The sequence below is a fragment of the Hemitrygon akajei genome, chromosome 16 (genome assembly GCF_048418815.1).
Source record: "Hemitrygon akajei chromosome 16, sHemAka1.3, whole genome shotgun sequence".
NCBI lineage: Eukaryota > Metazoa > Chordata > Chondrichthyes > Myliobatiformes > Dasyatidae > Hemitrygon > Hemitrygon akajei.
In genome coordinates, this window is record NC_133139.1 from 90677422 (window position 1) to 90696384 (window position 18963).

General features: G+C 44.3%; 1 protein-coding gene across 2 annotated transcripts in view; it reads left to right on the plus strand.

Annotated features, from left to right (window-relative positions):
- The window catches only part of LOC140740291 (ras GTPase-activating protein nGAP-like), a 121019-nt gene that overhangs the window by 96499 nt on the left and 5557 nt on the right, over positions 1-18963 (plus strand). For both annotated transcript variants that reach the window (XM_073069433.1, XM_073069434.1), the window contains 8 exons: positions 667-811; positions 5234-5378; positions 7314-7550; positions 9869-10070; positions 11595-11695; positions 14434-14803; positions 15518-15649; positions 17341-17513. In XM_073069433.1, the coding sequence (XP_072925534.1) occupies positions 667-811; positions 5234-5378; positions 7314-7550; positions 9869-10070; positions 11595-11695; positions 14434-14803; positions 15518-15649; positions 17341-17513 (1505 nt within the window). The remainder of the gene's footprint in view (positions 1-666; positions 812-5233; positions 5379-7313; positions 7551-9868; positions 10071-11594; positions 11696-14433; positions 14804-15517; positions 15650-17340; positions 17514-18963) is intronic.

Here is an 18963-nt window from a genome sequence, read left to right on the forward strand (position 1 = left end):
TCTGCACAACAGCATGCTGCAATCTTTTACCATTTAAATAATAATCTGCTCTTCTATTATTCCTTCCAAAGTGGATGATCTTGGATTTACCAACGTTGTATTCCATCTGCCAGACCTTGGCCCACTCACTTAACCTATCTATATCCCTCTGCAGACTCTCCACATGCTTTGTACAATTTGCTTTTCCACTCAGTTTAGTGTCATTAGCAAATTTTGCTACACTACACTCAGTTCCCTCTTCCAAATCATCAGTGTAAATGGTAAACAGCTGCCGGCCCTGCACCGACCCCTGCGGCACCCCACTCACCACTGACTGCCAACCGGAGAAACACCCATTTATACCAACTCTCTGCCTTCTATTGGTTAACCAATCCACTATCCATGCCAATACACTTCCTCCGACTCCATGTATTTGTATCTTATTTATTAGTCTCTTGTGCGGCACCTTATTGAACACCTTCTGGAAATCCAAGCATACGACATCCACGCGTTCCCTTCTCATTACTGCACATTACATCCACTGCACTCATTACGACCTCAAAGAACCCCAGTAAGTTTGTCAAACAGGACCTGCCCTTTCTGAATCCATGTTGCGTCTGTTTAATGGAACTACTCCTTTCTAAATGACAAATATTTATCCTTTCTGCCTTTGCCATGACTCTCTAGGAATTCCTTATTAAGTCGGGGATTGCAGAGGTTGACCGCTGTGAGGAAAACCACTCCGTTCTCTTCAGAGAAAATACCTTGACTACCAAAGCTATCGATGAGTACATGAAGCTGGTGGGACAGAAGTACCTGGTGGAAACACTTGGTAAGATTAAGAGTGGCTTTGAGCCATGCTCTTCCTTGTTCTTTCGTGATCAGGTGCATCCTTGTAGATTCCTTCACATAAACTCCAACTGTCTACCCATCATTGGCTAATCCACTCAGTACTTTCCCATGGCCTTTACATGGTTGGACAATTCTAGGCCATTATTCAAATGTTTATTTTATTCACATTTCCATCTCTACTTTATGAAGTCACTACCAAGTATGAAACATTCTGGTTTAATGTTATATCACTGTATATTGATTATTGCTGTGTCTCAGGAGCTCGCTCACCATTGTCCACCTCTGTTCGAGGACATTTGCCACATGGATAACAACAGTCTAAGTTCATTACCACTTTAGGGATAGGCACTAAATGCTGGCCTTGCCAGTGACACGTACCCTGTAAGTGAATTTCAGAATCAGAATCAGACTTATTATCACTGACGTTTGCTGTGACAGCGTTTTGTGGCAGCGGTACAGTGCAAGACGTAATTACTATAAGTTTACAATAATAAAACTAAATAAATAAATGAGCAAAAGAGGTAGTGTTCATTAAATTAGAAATCTGATTGCGGAGGGAAAGAAGCTGTTCCTAAAATGTTAAGTGTGTGCCTTAGTCTCCTGTAGCTCCTTCCTGATGGTAGTAATGAGAGGGAGCCACAACCCGGATGGGTAAGGGGCCTTACTGATGGATGCAGCCTCCCTGAGGCACTGCCTTTTGGAAGTGTCCTCGTTAGTGGGGAGGATACTGCCAACGGCAGCAGTGTCAACAGTGGATTTATAGAACAAAAAGGAACTTAGCAAATCAGGCAGCATCTGTGGGAGGAAATGGACAGTGAAAATCTGTGTTGAGACCCTTCGTCAAGTTTGAGAGAATAGAAGGGGGGGGGGGAACAGCTGGTATAAATCACATTAGGGGAGTAGTGAGAGAGAGTCTTACAGAACTCCTTGTAGAGAAAGGTGGAAAATGTCTACAAAGTGGGACTCAAAAAGACTTTATAGTAGAATATTAAAGTGGAGGCATAAAAGACTGTAGGTTCTGGGATCTGCAGCAACAAACGCACCATTGGAGGAAGTCTGCAAAGTCTCTTTAAGGAATGAGTGAAGATTGAGCCGGATGGAGGATACAGTATAGCAAAAGATGTCTCACTACCACCATCTACTGGTCAGACAAAGAGCAGCAAAATCTTCTGCTACCTCCGCCCTTGTGGGAAGAATGTTAGAAACAGCAGCAAGAACCAGCCGTACCTTTCAGCCTCTTTTGCCGTTTTCTTTTTTTGGATGTGAGCATTGGTGTCTTCACCAGTATTTATTGTCCATCCATAAATGCTCTTCAGAAGATGGTGCTGAACTGCTTTTTTGAGCCAATGCAGATCTTCTGACAATGATTCAAATTCAGATTACATTGAAACATACAGTAAAATCCCATTCCCATTCTGATGTGTTGATCTTGTGCCAAGATGAGGCAACGTCTTGAGAGAGTGGAACAGAACACCTTACATTCTCTCTGGGTAGCCTCTAAACTGATGGCATGAATATTGATTACTCCTTCAATTTAAAACAAAATCTCTTCCCCTCCTCACTCTGACCTTTTAGCTCTTCTCACCTGCATACCACCTCCCACTGGGTCCCCTCCTCCTTCCCTTTCTCCTATAGTCCACTCTCCTCTGCTATCAGATTCCTACTTCTCTAGCCTTTGACCCTTCCTATCCACCTGGCTTCACCAATCACCTTCCAGCTAGCCTCCTTTCCCTCCCCTCACCTTTTTATTCTGGCATCTTCTCCCTTCCTTCTCAGTCTTGATGAAGAGTCTTGGCTCAAAACATAGACAGTTTATTCATTTGCATAGATGTTGCCTGACCCGCTGAGCTCCTCCAGCATTTTGTGCGCGTTACTCTGGATTTCCAGCATCTGTGAGAGTGAAAAACTTTTGCCTGCCTTTATCACGTTATCACATCAGTGCATTGAGGCAGTACAAAGGACAAGCAAACTTGATTAATTTTTTTGATGAGGTGACATGGATGATCGATGAAGGTAGAGCTGATGATGGATTTCAGTATGGCTTTTGACAAAGTCTGACTGTAGTTACTTTCTGTAGCTCCTGATCTAAAAGGACTAAAACACCTTTAGAATGACAGCTATGTGGCTGGACAATTACCAGACGGTGTCCAGTAACTGTCCCCTCTCTCTCCTTCACCATCCCCCATCCTTGTTTCCTGGTCTCTCCTTATCTCCTTACCTGCCCATCGCCTCCTTCTGGTGCTCCTCTCCCTTCCCTTTCTTCCCTGCTCTTCTACCCTCTTCTATCAGATTCCCTCTCCTCCAGCCCTTTATCTCTTTCGCCAATCAACTTTACTTCATGCCCTCCCCCCTCAGGGTTTCACCTATCACACTTCTTCTTCCCCTCCCCCATCTTCTTACTCTGACTTCTCTTCTTTTCTTTCTAGTCCTGATGAAAGGAGTTACCAGGTTCGGATGTGGCCCAAGTGCAGAGTGAGAGACACTGAAGCAGGTCGATAGCTCACAGACTTTAATGCGAACAGTGCTAAAGGGAAAATAAAACAATAAATGCTAGGCCAAAGAGGGCCATTAACTAAAGCTCTCAAACGGAAAACGAAGAGAACAACTAAATATTAAACGAATACCGCTAGTCTTCAGAGTCGGTTGACTCGACAGTCCCATTTTTCAGGGAAGGCCCAATGCAAGCAGGCAGCGAAGCGTTGCTGTGCTCTGTCCAAGTCTCGACAAGCACTACGACAAGTATGGAGTTAAATACTATCACGATTAAATAATCATTAGCTGACACGTGCACATTCACAAGTGCAATCTCTGTATCTACTGTGCTGCCGAATCCGTGCTTGTGGCAAAGGGTCTCGGCCCAAGCTGGTGGGCAAACTGTCCTCTTTGGGACTCAGCAGCCCCTCTCTGTAATTGGAGCTTGGACTTCTTGACAAAAAGGCTCCAGTCAGTCTGAGTTGGGAGCAACACCTCAAGCTCCATCATGCTGAGCACTGGTGACCCCCCCCCCCCCCCACCCCCGGGCTGTGTGCTGAACTTGCCGCTGTCAACACTGCTGCCTTACGACTGCACCGCCAGATCCAGCTCAACACCATCATCAAGTTCTCTGATGATACTACAGTGGCTGGCCTCCTCAGCATCAATGGCGTACAGAGAGGAGGTAGAGAGGCTTGTCAAATGATTCAAGAACAACAGCCCGAGTCTCACTGTGGCTAGAACGAAAGCAATGGTTATAGATTTCAGGAAGGCACAGGCTGACCACTCTCTGTGGCTGTACTGTGGAGAAAATGAAAAGCTGAGTGGGAATGTGACGTTCCCCCATGTCTTCTCTCCCACCACCTTTCCCCAACCCACAACATCTGGGCTCTGGGCGGAGCCAGGCAGAGTTGGAAGTGGTGAGCAGACAAGTTCACTGAGTCAGCGAGACTGTCTGGTAGCTGCTCCTTCTCGTGCCTGTTCGCTCTCCTGTTACTGCTGTTTCCGTCATCCTCTCTCACATAATTGTTGTTCACTCCCAATTCATGAAAAGTTAGGTTCAGGAGCAGCTCTCAGGAATGGAAGTCAGAAATAGCTCATGTATCCGTCTTTAGGTACACAGAACTTCAGGGATAATAAAGAGGAGATTCTGCAGATGCTGAACATCCAGAACAACACACACACACAGTGCTGGAGGAACTCAGCAAGTCAGGCAGCATCTGTACAGGAGAATAAATAGACAACATTTCACACCGAGACACTTCATCAAGACTCCTGCGTCCTGATGAAGAGTCTGGGCACAAAATATAGACTGTTTATTAGTTTCCATAGATACTGCCTGACCAGCACTTCCTGCAGCGCTTTGTGAGTGTCGCTTCTGGTATAATTTCACCCCCAACCTAACACCTGCAGTAAGAGCTCTCTGTTCACCACACTCTTGTAATCAGTTCACTTTTGTTTCTCATTTCATAAATTCTAAGTATTTCTTTATTTACTGTGAATGCCTTCGGGAAAGTGAATCTCAAAATAATATATGGTGACATATACGTACTTGGATAATATATTTACTTTGAACTTTACATATCAAACAGTCTGCTGGTCCTGATGCAGGACTTTAATCTGAGGTGTCAGTAATTCCTTTGACCCCGTGAGGCTGCCCGACTTTCCGTGTAACCCCAGCTGATTGTTTGTTGCACCCGACTGTGGCATCTGTTGTGTCTTGTACCCCCAGCTCTCCTGTTATGCTCTGCCAGACGTGCCATCACTCACTCATTTATCCTACACCTCTGTAAAGAGGAGAAGAGAGAGGGTGTATTAAAATAATGGAGAATTATTGAAGTGTTATATTTCCCTGACAAACGTCAGTCTCGGTTTTAGACAGCGGGTGCTTGATACTGCTGACTGTCACCTTCTGCAATACCATTTACAGGAGACTTTGTGATAAGGCTGTATAATTCTGAGGAAAATTATGAAGTTGATCCAAACAAATGCCCGGCTAATGAAGCACTGGAAAACCAACCCAATATGAGGGAAAGCTGTGAAGAAGCATTCAGGCAAATAATGGATTCCCAATGGTGAGTACACAGGAACAATGTTGGAGCAAGAATAGGCCACTCAGCCCCTCTAGCCATCCATTTTATCAATGCTATCCCTAGCTTCCTTTAATCTAGAACATACCACAAAATTCAGCATTGTTAATAGTATATACATTGGAGGCATAAGTCGTTCCTTTGGGGATTTCAAATCTAGGTAAAGAGAGATCTTGTGTTGCTACATCCCCCTTTTCAAATAAGGAGGAGACAGTGTACCCCATGTCTAAGGAGTGTGAGAGGTTGCAGCCTCTACTTAGGTATCTGAAAAAGGTGCTTCTCAAGTTCTGGCTGCACTTTAGGTGCGCGTTCCTGATCTTCAGTCACTCAGTGTGAGGGTAGGGAGCTTGGGTCACAAGGGGAATCTCCTGGTTGGTTTGCTCCTTGGGCTTAGCCATGATGGTCATTCATATGTTCCAGCCAGTGGGCAGCTGAGCTGACGGCCCGGTCCACCTCTGGGGTGACATCTGTACCTGGGTGTCCCTGGAGAAGGAGCACATGGTATCCACAGATGTAATCGGCCTGTCCTAGAGGTCCAGTGAGGAGTTAAATCACTGTTGCAGACAATACAAAATGGTTAGAATGTAGAACCGCAGGCTCCTCGGCCCAGAACTGTGCAGCACACTGCAGGCTCCTCGGCCGTCAATGTTGTACTGACCCTTTAACCTTTTCCAAAAGTAATCTAACTCCTCCCTCCCATATAGCCCTCCATTTTTCTATCATCCATATGCCTATCTAAGAGTTTCTTAAATGTCCCTAATGTATCTGCCTCTACCACCACCCCTGGCAGTGTGGTCAACACCCCCACCACTTCAGTGTGAAAATCCTACTTCTAACATCCCCCTAAACTTTCCTACTAGCTCATTGAAGTTATAGCCACTCATATTAGTCTTTGCCGCCCTGGGAAAAAGTTTCTGGCTATCCGCTCTCTATTTTCAAATCAGTTTTAATATCATCCACATATGTCGTGAAATCTGAAGCACCTCTATCAAGTCACCTATTATTCTCCTTCTCTCCAAAGGAAAACCTATCTTCATAAGAAATAGCTTCTAATCCAGGCAGCGTTCTGGTAGATGTCTACTGCACCCTCTCTAAAGCTTCCACAGTCTTCCTATAATGTGCTGACCAGAACTAAACACAATATACCAAGTGAATATGAGATTGAATTACTGTGATATGTAATTATTTGAATATTAATAAAAAGAGAAACTAAAAGACCAAAGAAGTAGACCTATACACCAGATGCACTAGTCATCATTGACCAGGCTTCCACTGACATCTGGGAAAGAGAATTCCCAAGATTTACAATCTGATGAGTAAACAAATCCCTCCTCCTTTCTGGAATAGTCCTTGGGGCTATAAGCACTGGCCTTTAATGGTTATCCTAGATAATCAGGCTCTCATCCTCTGAGTAAGAGATCCCAAGTTCCCTAAAAACTTGCTAGGTGACTCAAGGAACCTCAGCACTAATAGCAACATCAATGTGGTTCATGTGGATCCCCATCACTGAGTCTCTTCTTCCCCCTCTGCCATCTGTGGGGTGAAATCCAATAATTTTCAGATATTGAGCAACACGCACAAAATGCTGGAGGAACTCAGCAAGTCAGGTAGTGTCTATGAAGGGTAATAAACAGTTGATGATTTGGGCTTCATCAGGTCCAAAGCATCAACTTTATTTCCCTTCACAGATGCTGCCTGAGCTGCTGAGTTCCTCCAGCTTTTTCTGAGTGTGGCTCAAGATTTCTGAAGGATCACTTCTGTCTATAATGTTCAGATATTGTTGAAGTCTCGAGGTCTGTCTACTTAGAGCCACTTAGTCAGCAACGCTTACTGACCAAGAAGTGTTTGTGGTCTAAAATATGCGATAGCAGCTCTGGACCACCGATTGGAAACTGCCCTAACTATGTGTCTTCCTTCCAGTGTCTTCCCCGATGAGCTGAGGCAGATATTTGCGGCTTGGCAACAGGAGTGTGTCAACCGAGGGAAGACGGACATCGGCCAACGGATGATCTGCGCCTCACTGTTTCTGCGATTCCTTTGTCCGGCAATCATGTCCCCCAGCCTCTTCAACCTGACCCAGGAGTACCCCAACGACAGCACCGCACGGACTCTCACCCTCATCGCCAAGGTCATTCAGAACCTGGCCAACTTCACCACGTAGGTCCATCCCATCAGCACATCAGGAGTGGGAGGAATGCATTTCTATAGCACCTTCGGGACCCACACCCAGAATCAGGATCAGAATTGTGTTTATTAGCACTGACACATACTGTGCAAATTGTTGTTGTGGAGCATCAGCATAGTGCGAGAGATATAAGTTATAAGTTACAAAAAAATAGCAGTGCAAAAAGTGAATACTGAGGTAGTGCTCATTTGTTCCTGGCTCATCTCATAGACCGTTCAGAAATCTTACGGCGGAGCGGATGAAGCTGTTCCAGAAACATTGACTGTGGGTCTTTAGGCTCAGAACACAGTCGATCCTGTGCACAGACACAGCCATATTATGCACAGCAAGCTCCCACAAGCTACAATGAGTTGATAAGCTGATAGTCAGTTGGTTGCAATATTGGCTTAGGACATTGGGTTAGAAGTTTCCTACTCTCCTTCAGGAAATGGCCAATAGGATCAAGAAACAATCTGCTTGAGGAACTCAGTGGGTTGAGGAGCATCTGAATACTTCAGTTCAAAATCCTTCATCAGCTCCTGACTCAGGGTTTTGAGCCAAAATACTGACAATTTCTTCCCTTCCTGCCAACAGTGGCCGCTCGACCCCACTGTGCTCCTGCAGCAGATTGTTTGTTGCTTTGGATTCTAGCATTTTCAGGCTCTTGTGTCAGCCAATAGGATCGTTATTTTTGCCTGAGCGGACCTCAGTTTAAGGGTGAATGTATGAGGAGCATTTGGTGGCTCTGGGCCTGTTCTCACTGGAGTTCAGAGGAATGAGAGGGAAAATGACAGATCATTGAAAGGCCTAGATAGAGTGGATGTGGAGAGGTTGTTTCCATTAGTGGGCTAGTCTAGTGGGGGGCACAGATTCAGAAATGAAGGATGACTCTTTAGAACAGAGATGAGGAGGGATATCTTTAGCCAGAGGGTGAATCTGTGGAATTCATTGCAGATGGCTGAGGAGGCCAAATCATTGGGTATATTTAAAGTGGAGGTTGATATGTTCATTACTAAGGGTGGTGAGAAGGCAGGAGAATGGGTCTGAGAGGGAAAATAAATCAGCTAACATCAAATAGCAGAGCAGATTCAATGGACTAATAGCCTAATTCTTCTTTGTTTTATGATCTTATGGTTTAATAGCTTGTCTAAAATATTAGCATTTCTAGCATCATGCTTATCTCAGTACATTTATGTTAATTTATTGAGACACAGCACTGATAGGCCCTTTAGCCCTTTGGGCCGCACAGCTCAGCAATGCCTGATTTAACCCTAGCCTAATCATGGAACAATTTCCAAAGACCAATTAACCGACCAATGGACTGTGGGAGGAAACCGGAGCACCCAGAGGAAACCCATGAGGTCACGGGGAAAATGTAGAAACTCCTTACAGACAGTGGCAGGAATTGAACCCAGGTCGTTTGTGCTGTAAAGTGTTGTGCTACCATGGCACCCACTGACTGACTGCATCAACTAAGATTAAGCAGTAAAAGGAATGATTAGCGGGAAGCCTCCTGGCCTGACTGAGAGCAGCTCAGAAGTGTAGCTCATACAGCTGCTGTTTCACAACACCAGAGATCAAGGTGGAGTCCTGACTTCCTGTGCTGTCTGTGTGGAGTTTGCCTGTAACTGGGCGGGGGGGGGGGGGGGAGCGGGTGGGTTTCATTCAGCTGCACTGGTTTCCTCTCACATTTTAAATACGGGTAGGTTGGTAGATTAATAGGCCGCTGTAAATTGCCCCTGATGTGTAGGTGAGTGGCAGAATATGGAGAGAATTGACGGGCAAGTGGATGAGTGTAAGTGGACGGTGGGAAAACAGGCCTGTTTCTGCTCTGTATCTCTCTATGATAGCACGACACTATGCCTCATTCACCCCATGACTGTCTAATTCCTTCTGACTGCTTTAGGCACTGATTTAGGAACAGTTACTACCCTATAACCGTCAGGCTCCTGAACCGATGCAGATAACTTCACTTACCACCACCCTGAACTGATTTTAAAAAATACAGGCTCACTCTCAAAAACTCTTTACAACTCATGTTCTCAGTATTACTTTGACTTGCATAGTGTGACTTCTTTTTAGCATAGGCTGCGTGTCAATCTTTGCCTGTCCAGATATAGTGTTTTTTTTGTAAAATTCTATTATAGTTATCATCTATTTTATTTATTTATTTCTTGATACCGTGTGGAAAAAGCCACTTCAGGCCTCCTTTTTCTTGTAAATGCCTGAATGAGAATGAATATTGGAGTATATGGCACTTTGATTGCAAATTTACTTTGAACTTCAAGCTCAGTTTGTTCTCATTACACAGGTTCGAAGACAAGGAAGGTTACATGACCTTCATGGATGACTTCCTGACGTCAAACTGGGAGAACATGAAGATCTTCCTGACAAGCATTTCCAACTCGGAGCCTAACATGAATCCCGTAGAGTTTGAAGGCTGTATCGACCTCGGGCTGGAACTCTCCATCCTGCACTCTCTTCTCAGTGACTCTGTGTCTCGCTTAGACCAGGTACAGTCTCTCCTGTTTAATCTTGTCTCCTTCTTTCACCCCTTAAATTGTTGAGACCAATGTCTTTCAGCAGTTGTGGTTGATAATTACTAGTCATTTACCTCTTTAATCCTCCACCGTCATACCAAAATGTTATTGAACTGGAGAGAATTCATAGGAAGTTTACAATGATGTTTACAAAATAAGATGTTGTGCTGTATAAGGAGATATTAAATAAGGTAAGTGGAGAGAGGCAATACGAGTGAATCTGCAGATGCTGGAAATAAATAAAAACTCAAAATGCTGGCAGAACTCAGCAGGCCAAACAGCATCTACGGGAGGAGGTAGTGACGACGTTTCGGGCCGAAACCCTTCATCAGGAGACCCTGAGTTCTGCCAGCATTTTGTGTTTTTAAGTGGAGAGAGGGATGCTTTGGGGAAGAAAGGGAGCCAGATGGATTTAGAGAGGGAGTTGCACAACCGGATCATATGAAGTTGGGAGTCCATAGGCTTGTGAAGGAAAGTGATGGCCAATAAAAAGGCAACAGATAAAAATTGTGCCTTAAAGAAGGTGAGGGCAGTTAGAAATCACCATGGGTGGCATGGTAGCATAGTGGCTAACACAATGCTTTACAATACAGGAGGCACAGGTTCAATTCCCGTCACTGCCTGTAAGGAGTTTGTACATCAGTTATACATCCTTCGGGTTCTCCATTTTCCTCTTACAGTCATTGTAAATTGTCCTGTGAATAGGCTCAGATTAAATCGGGGGATAGCTTGAAGGGACAGAGGGGCCTCGTCCATGTATTATCTCCAGAGCAAGTCAGGAGAACATTGTGGTTTGATCATCCCTTGCTGGAATTCCAGGTTGAGGGCAAAGTTGAACCAGCGAAGTTGTGGACCAGACTTGGGAGTTCACCTTATGACGTGTTTCTGCTTGCTCCTCTGGATCAGGGTGGCCCGCAGATATCGAACACAGAGCTGAGCTGAACATCTCCGACTTTGTTTTTTATGTTCACACTTTTTACGTTGCCATTTGCACAAATTATTTTTTTTTGTGCATGGGGGATGTGGTTAATGTTTCTCTTGAATGGATTCCCTGGTTTTCTTTGTTTCGCGGCTGTCTGTGAGGAAGACAAATGTCAGGGTTGTATACTGTATACATGCTTTGATAATAAATGTACCTTGAATTTTTGAATCATTGAAATGATATTTAACAGTACACAAAACAGTGGAGGAAATCAGCAGGTCAGGGACAGTCAATGTTTTGGGCCGAGATCTGTTGCTTTACATTGCTCCAGATTCCAGCATCTGAAGTCGCTTGTGCCTCAGTAATAACACTGAAATGCTAATTTCCTGTTTTCATTTCAGATTGTTTCAAGAAATGAAATTAAATCCCCAGCCGTGGGTGGACCTGGATTTCTCATGTCTGAGTTTGGAACTTGCTAACGTGCTAATGTCCATCAAACAGCACTAATATTCTCTGTTTACCATCTCTTTTCCATGCACCTTCGGGCGACCCCGTTCAACCTGAAACACTGACAGAACAAACTGGACAGACTGCAGCCTCTCCCCGCCATCCTCAGCAGGATTTCCCACTTAATGGAGAACCCAAACGCACCGCCGGTACCTCATCAGGAGTTCAGGTATGGCCGCGGCAAGCTGCCTAATGTTGAAGCGATGTTGAACGTTCAGAAGTTTCTAACCTCATTAACTATCAATTATTTTTAAAAAATGCACGTTCAGCCCAAAAGTGTGTCAACTCCTGTGGTCTATAAAGTGCACCTGAATTAATCTGGGTAACAGTATCAGTATGCAATCATTTAAAGTTATATTAACAAATTAAAATTGACCACGATTCTCTTTGTTGCTAGCTACTGGAACATTTCTGTACCAGCACTGCATTTTCTCTGTTAGTACAAAACTATCTTGTGCATTCTGTTTTCTTTGCACCACTTCAATATACCCATGTACGACATGATCTGTGTGTGTGTGTGGGGGGGGGGGGGGACGGACACAAATGATTTCCACTGTATCTTAGTATCTGTGACAATAATAAACCAATACTAATCTTTCTCATTAAGAAACCTGATTTCTCAGCAGCTTATACTTGTGCTTTTTGAAAGTAGTGTTATTCTTAAAGTAATATGCGTGCAAGTGCAAATTCTTCCTTGTTAATATTTCAGAATCAGGTTTATCATCACTCACTTACATGAAGTTAAATCTGTTGCTTTGTAGCAGCAGTGCAAAGACATAACATTAATATAAGTTGCAATGTAAGTACATGGTGCAGAAAAGTGAACAACAAGTGGTGTTTGTGGTCACATGAATTGCTCAGAAATCTTTTGGTGGAAGGAGAAAAACTTTCTGAATCCTTATTGCGTGCTTGAGCTTTAATGCTGAAACAAAAACTGATTTTGCTAGCAAGACCTTTGGGGCCATTTTGGTCGTCTATTTTACAAAAGGTTGTATGCTTACTGTTGAGTAATGATAGTGTTACCATTAACACATTTCCCATCAGTTAAATGGAGTGAAAAATACAAAACTGTGGACACTAAAAATCTGAAGCATAAATATACATTGGCAGAAATAATCAGCAGGTCAGGCAGCATCAGTGAGGAGAGAAACAGAGTTGATGTTCAGGGCAAGGGACTTGTATTAGAATAGGAAATGCAAGAGGTTCTGCAGATGCTGGAAATGCAAAGTAACATACAAAATAAACAAAAGTTCACACAGCATCTATGGAAAGGAATCAAGATTCCAGATAAGGGTCTCAATCTGGTTAAATCTTTATTCCTTTCCATACATGCTGCCTGACCTGCCGAGTTCTTCCAGCAATGTGTATGTGCTACACAGAGGGGAAGGGGTGGAGGTAGCAAGGGAAATGTTGGTGACAGGGTACAGACTGAAGTCGTCAAAGTAACAATTACTGGCTGATAATTCCCGAAGGCATTGTCAGTGAGCAGAAACTCAGCTGGACTGGTTACATTGAGAGTGTCTTGACAAGGGTGGGGTCAGAGGCTGGGGGTGCTGCCAGGAGAGACTCATCTCCTGACACCCCAAAACCTTTCAAGACACCAATCATGAGCAGGATAGAATGTGCCCAACTTGTCTGGATGAATGGATTGTATTGGCAATAATCATCAATGCCATCTGTGAGGGTACTCAGACACTTAAAGATTTTAATGGTTAGCTTTATTTGTCGTATATACATAAAAACATATAGTGTAGCGCTTTCTTGGAAAGAAACCAAAACCACTCTAAAACCAAGTACAGGGATTGACACGTGTTCTTCAGTCGCAGAAAGTTCATTCAGAAGCAGATTTGATATCAGTGGCACGTGTTGTGAAATTCATTGTCTTTCCAGCAGCACTACAATTCAATACATAATAACAGAGAAAAAATGAATTGCAGTAAATATATTTTAAATATTATAAATAAATAAGCAAAAATAAAAATAAAAAAGGTAGTGAGGTAGTGTTCTTGGGTTCAATGTCTATTCAGAAATCTGATGGCAGAGGGGAAGAAGCTGTTCCTGAATTATTGAGTGTGTGCCTTCAGGCCCCTGTGCCTCCTCCCTGTTGGTAGCAATGAGAACAGGGCATGTCCTGGGTGATGGGGGTCCTTAATAATGGATGCTGCCTTTTTGAGGCATTGCTCCTTGAAGATATCTAGGATACTATAGAAGCTAGTGCCTGTGATTAAGCTAAGTTCATAAGTTTAAGATCCTCCATAAGAAACTAGCAAAGGCAAATAATAAAAATGATTACAAATGAACAAAACTAAAACTAGCGATACAATGAAATAAGCGGTCCAATTGTTTTTAAGAGTAAATAAGCATACTTAAACATTCCAAATAGCTGCCTTTCTGGCTCTGCCTAGACTAAGTGGATGTAAGACAAAGCAATGATAGGTAACTATACCCTTTGCCCCTACCACGACCCAGCCCATGCGACAAATTAACACGCAAAACAAAATACCATAAAGACAGAAAGTAGATACATGGCTCCTACACACACTACAACGTCATTTGCAACAGTCTGAGCTTGTGCTGGGGGCAGCAGGTGTCACCACGCTTCCAGTGGCAACATAGCATGCCCAAAGCATAGTCCCCCTTACTAGTGTTTTCACTTGTTTAATGGGAAGAGTGTATACCGGTAAATTCCTTACAGACAGCATCAGGAACTGAACCCAGGTTGCTGGTGCTATAAGGCATTTTACTAACTGCTGAGCTAGGCACTATACTCCAGGAAAGTGCAAAGTCAGTACTCAAGCACCTTCTGGCTTTTCCACTTGGTGATCACCCTGTGCCACTCCACCTCCCACCCCCAAGGTGGACATTGTGCAGCCAGGAGATACTCACATGGCTGCTTTTCTCTTTCAGCTCGTACAGCCGGTTGGACAAACCGTCCTACGTGGCCCCCAAGGACGTCGACCAGGTCAGCGCATCTCTGTTGAGCCTGCCGAAGCCTTTGGTGGACGAGCCGCAGCTGGCCCACAGCAGGTTGCCAAGCAACAGCGCGGCCACGGTGAAGCGCACCCAGAGTGCGCCGGCTCGGAAGAGACCCAGCCTGGCGCAGAAGTCGTCAATCGGCCAGCTCAGTTTGGACAAGGGAGACTGTGCGGACCAGGACACCATCACTGGCCTGCCAGGCCGAGAGTACAGCACCTTAACGAGGATGCCGGCGTCTGGCAGGCACTCTCTGAGGTCGCCACCTTCTCGCACACACCCCAGGCCCTATCCGAAGATGCAGGTAACTAACCCATCTCTCAACTGAACTGCACTGCTTCAAGCTTTATTCGTCATGTGTACATTTAACCAAACAATTAAATGCATGGTTTGCATCAAATCAAATCAGTGAGGGGATAGCCACAAGTGTTGCCACACTTCTGAGGCCTATATCTCACTAACCCTAACCCTAATGTGAGCGGAAACCCACATGGTCATGGGAAAAACTCACCAACTCCTTACAGGCAGCAGCAGGAACTGAACCCCAAGCCTACAGCTTGTTGCTGTAAAAAGTGTTGCACCGACTGCTATGCTGTCATACCTTCCCCCTATTGCAGAGAGAGCTGGGGACAGATCCTTATGGAGTTTATGTGCCAGTTTTCAAAAGCAATCAGGGCCTGTTGGGACTTGTCTGCAGAGTGGAAAATCGCCTGGGTAGTGAGGTGTAAACAGAGCAGCCATTGTTGGATTTGGCCAGGGTTAGAGTGGGAGGCTTTGGTTCAACAGACTTCGACGAGAACACTTTCTAGTAAGTTTTTCTCTTTCTCTTTCCTTGTCTATTATAGCAAAGGAGAAATAGCGGTCTCCCTTAGGACAAAGAAACCAAATTTCTGATTGGCTGTCTTAGTTGGTGTCACTCAGTTCATTTCCTCCCACCAGCCTGACCTCCTTTTCTGTGTTTCAAGATCTCAGAGCGGTTCATACCCTGGATGCACTAACCACCTTCTTTTCTCGACAGACCCACCACCCTCGCCAAATGCTGTTTGATTCATTCAGGAAGTCCCAAGTTCCTTGGGAACGCAATGCAGGAAATGAGAAGTGGTCTTCGCAGAGAGAATCAGAAAGTCAAGGCAACAAACCTTTTGAGAAGGTGAATATTGCATCTGATAGTGTCTTCCTTTATGACTCTATATCAAAGGCAAACTCATAGTGAATACTGAACATTCTTTGGAGCCATTGTCCTCATTAAATTCATTGTACAAAACTCTACAGCATGTCCTACCTCACACGAATTCATGCACCCCTGCACTTTGTGGCATAACTAGTTCCAGTAAACTAAGATCTTGGTATTAAAACTCTCATCCTAGTCTTTATATCTTTTCATGGCCTTGCCACTCTCCATTTCTATTCTCTCTGCTCTCTGTGCACCTCCATTCCTGGGCTCTTGCTTTTCCTTCAATTTACTTAGCCTTCAGCTGCCTGGTTTTACTTACTTAAAACCATCACCCCAACTGGGGCTTAGGCTGCTGAGCGTCCTCTGTACTGGGCCAGTACAGTTGTCCCCAGGTGTAGCCCATCTTTGAAGATCCTTCTTCTAAGGATGAGGACTTTGGAGCTTCTATTGGCATTTATATAGCACTGGGTTTTTAAATGATAGGATTGCTAGCCTCATGCCAAAAGCATTTCCTTTTGTAGCTGGGCTTGGGACCATCCATGGTGGAGTTCAGCTGCCAGGCGTTATGTCTAAAAGTTCCTCCCTAAGCTTTTCCTTTTCTCTGTGTTTCCCCTTTCTTGACCAATCTTCCAGCATCTTCCTTAAAATATTGCCATGTGTCTTGGAGCCAGATGCTGTTTGATGAGTCTCCTGGAAAGTAACTTTGTTTTCTTTGTGGCTAATAAATGATTGAGATAGAATCTGGATGTCTGGGCTAAAAATGCTAAGAGTTGAGATCTCACAGTGGTCTTAGTGGAATTTCATTTCAAATTCATGTTCCTTTGTGGAATAGAGGGAGCATTTGGCCCTTTTAATCTGCCAGCTCTCTGGACAATTTCCCCTTATTTCTCTGTAACTTACCCGTCCCATATATCTATCAACCTCACCTATACTCTCCTGCCAACCATCTAGACCAGCGTTAATTGGCCATTGTAAATTAACCTACCAGCTTGTCATTGGTAGCAGGGGAGAAGGGAAACCCTGTGGTCGCAGGGAGAACTCCACACAGACAGCACCAAACGTCAGGATTGAATCCAGGTCAGTTGAGATGTGAGGTAAACACATGAATGTTTACAATGATATTCAACGATGACCACAAACTGCCAGATTGTTGCCAGAAACACCTGGTTCACTACCATTTGGTCAGCAGCCTTCCAGTAGCATCAGCAGATTTTCTTCGGCTTATAGCCAGCACCTAGAAGTTGCCCTCCCAGTCACACTCTTTCAGGCTTGGAAATACACTGGCGGTCTGCCATCTTCATTGCACTAAAACCCTGAAGCACTCTTTCTAACAGCTTTGTGGTGTACCCACACCTCAGGGACTGCACTGGTTCAATGAGGCAGCTCATCACTACCTTCTCAAGAGCATCTAGGGGTAGGTAATTAAATGCTGGCTCAGCCTGTGATGCCCACATCCCAGGAATGAAGAAGAACTGCACGAACGAACAGACTGATCTTCCCCAGTGAGATCAGTCTTACCCTGGTGCAGCCCATCTGGCTTGTACAGGTCCCACGAGATGCCCAAGCCAAGATCTTTCTCAAATATAAAGCTGGCCTGGAAATTTAAATCATTTATTTCAGCTGAGGAAATGAATAACATAATTTTTCTTCTCTGGACCATCCTGCAGCACGAACAAGACATTGCCAGTCTCCAGGAGACCGTGGGGGCAATTGACCAGGAGATAAAGGACCTTAAAGCCAGCATGACAGAACAGGTCGAGCAAACGCTTCAACAGAGTGAGGAGAAGCAGAAAAAGGAACTCGAAGAAAGGGACAAATTGATAACCAATCTCACTAACAGGTGAGGGATCAACAATCTCCTTTAACATGATCAGCTAAGATCACACTCTTTAGACAGGGAGCATTGAAACTGTGGAAGCTGTTGTCACAGGCAGCTGTACGTGTATTTAAGGAAGAGATTGACAGGTTCTTGATTGGTCAGGGCATGAAGGGACACGGAGAAGGCAGGAGATCGGGGCTGAGAGGAAAATTGGATCAGCCATGATGAAATGGAGAAGCAGACTTGATGGGCCAAATGGCCTAATTCTGCTCCTGTGTCTTATGGTCTGTATGGCCCTAGCTCAATAACAAAGAAAAAAAAAAATTCGGGAACCTTAGTTCAGGATATTCAAGGGCTGTTACTGTTATAGCCCACTTGTGCACTGACACTACTTACTGTATGATGATTGTTTATCCCCTGGTCAGCAGGAGAATGGGGGGAAATCTTATAGAGCAGACAAAAAATTATGAGGAGTACAGATAGGATGAATGTATGCAAGCTTTTTCCCCTTGGCTTGGGTGGGATGAAAACTAGAGGCCACAGGTTTAGAGTGGAAGGTGAAATATTTAAGGGGAATCTGAGAGGAAACTTCTTCTGTCAAAGGGTGGTGCAAGTGTGGAACGAGCTGTCAATGGAAGTGGTAGGTGAGGGTTCAATTAGAACATTGAAGAGAAGTTTGGATAGGTACATGGATAGGAGGGATTTGGAGGGATATGGTCCAGGTGCAGGTAGTTAGGATAGGTAAGCATAAACTAAATGGGCTGAAGGGCCCATTTCTGTGTTAAGATACTCTGATTCTGTGCTCTATGACTAGCCCATCTTTCTTTAGCAATGTTAGTCTGGGAGTAAATTATGCCAAATTAAAAGAACATTAAAACTCTATCAAATAATGAGTAACAAATGTTGTGCTCTACAATTCACCAGGTATGTCTCTACAACTAATTGTTAACAGTAATGGGCATCTAGCACATTGTTTCAAAGTCGAACAGGGCATTTATCTCTGAAAAAGGCTGATATTTATCCTTCAAGCCTCAGAAAAAAGATGTCCTTTACTGCATTGTTGCTGTGGGAACTTGCTATATGTAGATTGGCTGCTGCAATACAGCAGTTATTGCCAGTATAAATTACCTCATTGGCAGTAAAGAGCCGTGACATGAAAGTCTTTCTTTTGACTGAAAAGGAGGCAAATGAAATGAATTTCTAGTGGTCAAGTCAAGTTTATTGTCATGTACAAGTAGAGTGAGAAAACTTGCTTGTGAGAGCATCACAGGCCCAAGGGTTCAGACAACTCTCAGAATGTTAATTATACTGTATTTCAGTTAGACAAGATAGCAAAGAACAAAAGAAAGACCAGGAGAGGATAAGAGTCAGCATGAACATGTGGGGCTGTGAGTTAGTCACCCTCATTTACCTGTCCCTGTGAAGACAGCCATGTTGCTCTTGATGGTGACTTTCTCCTGCACTGCCCAGT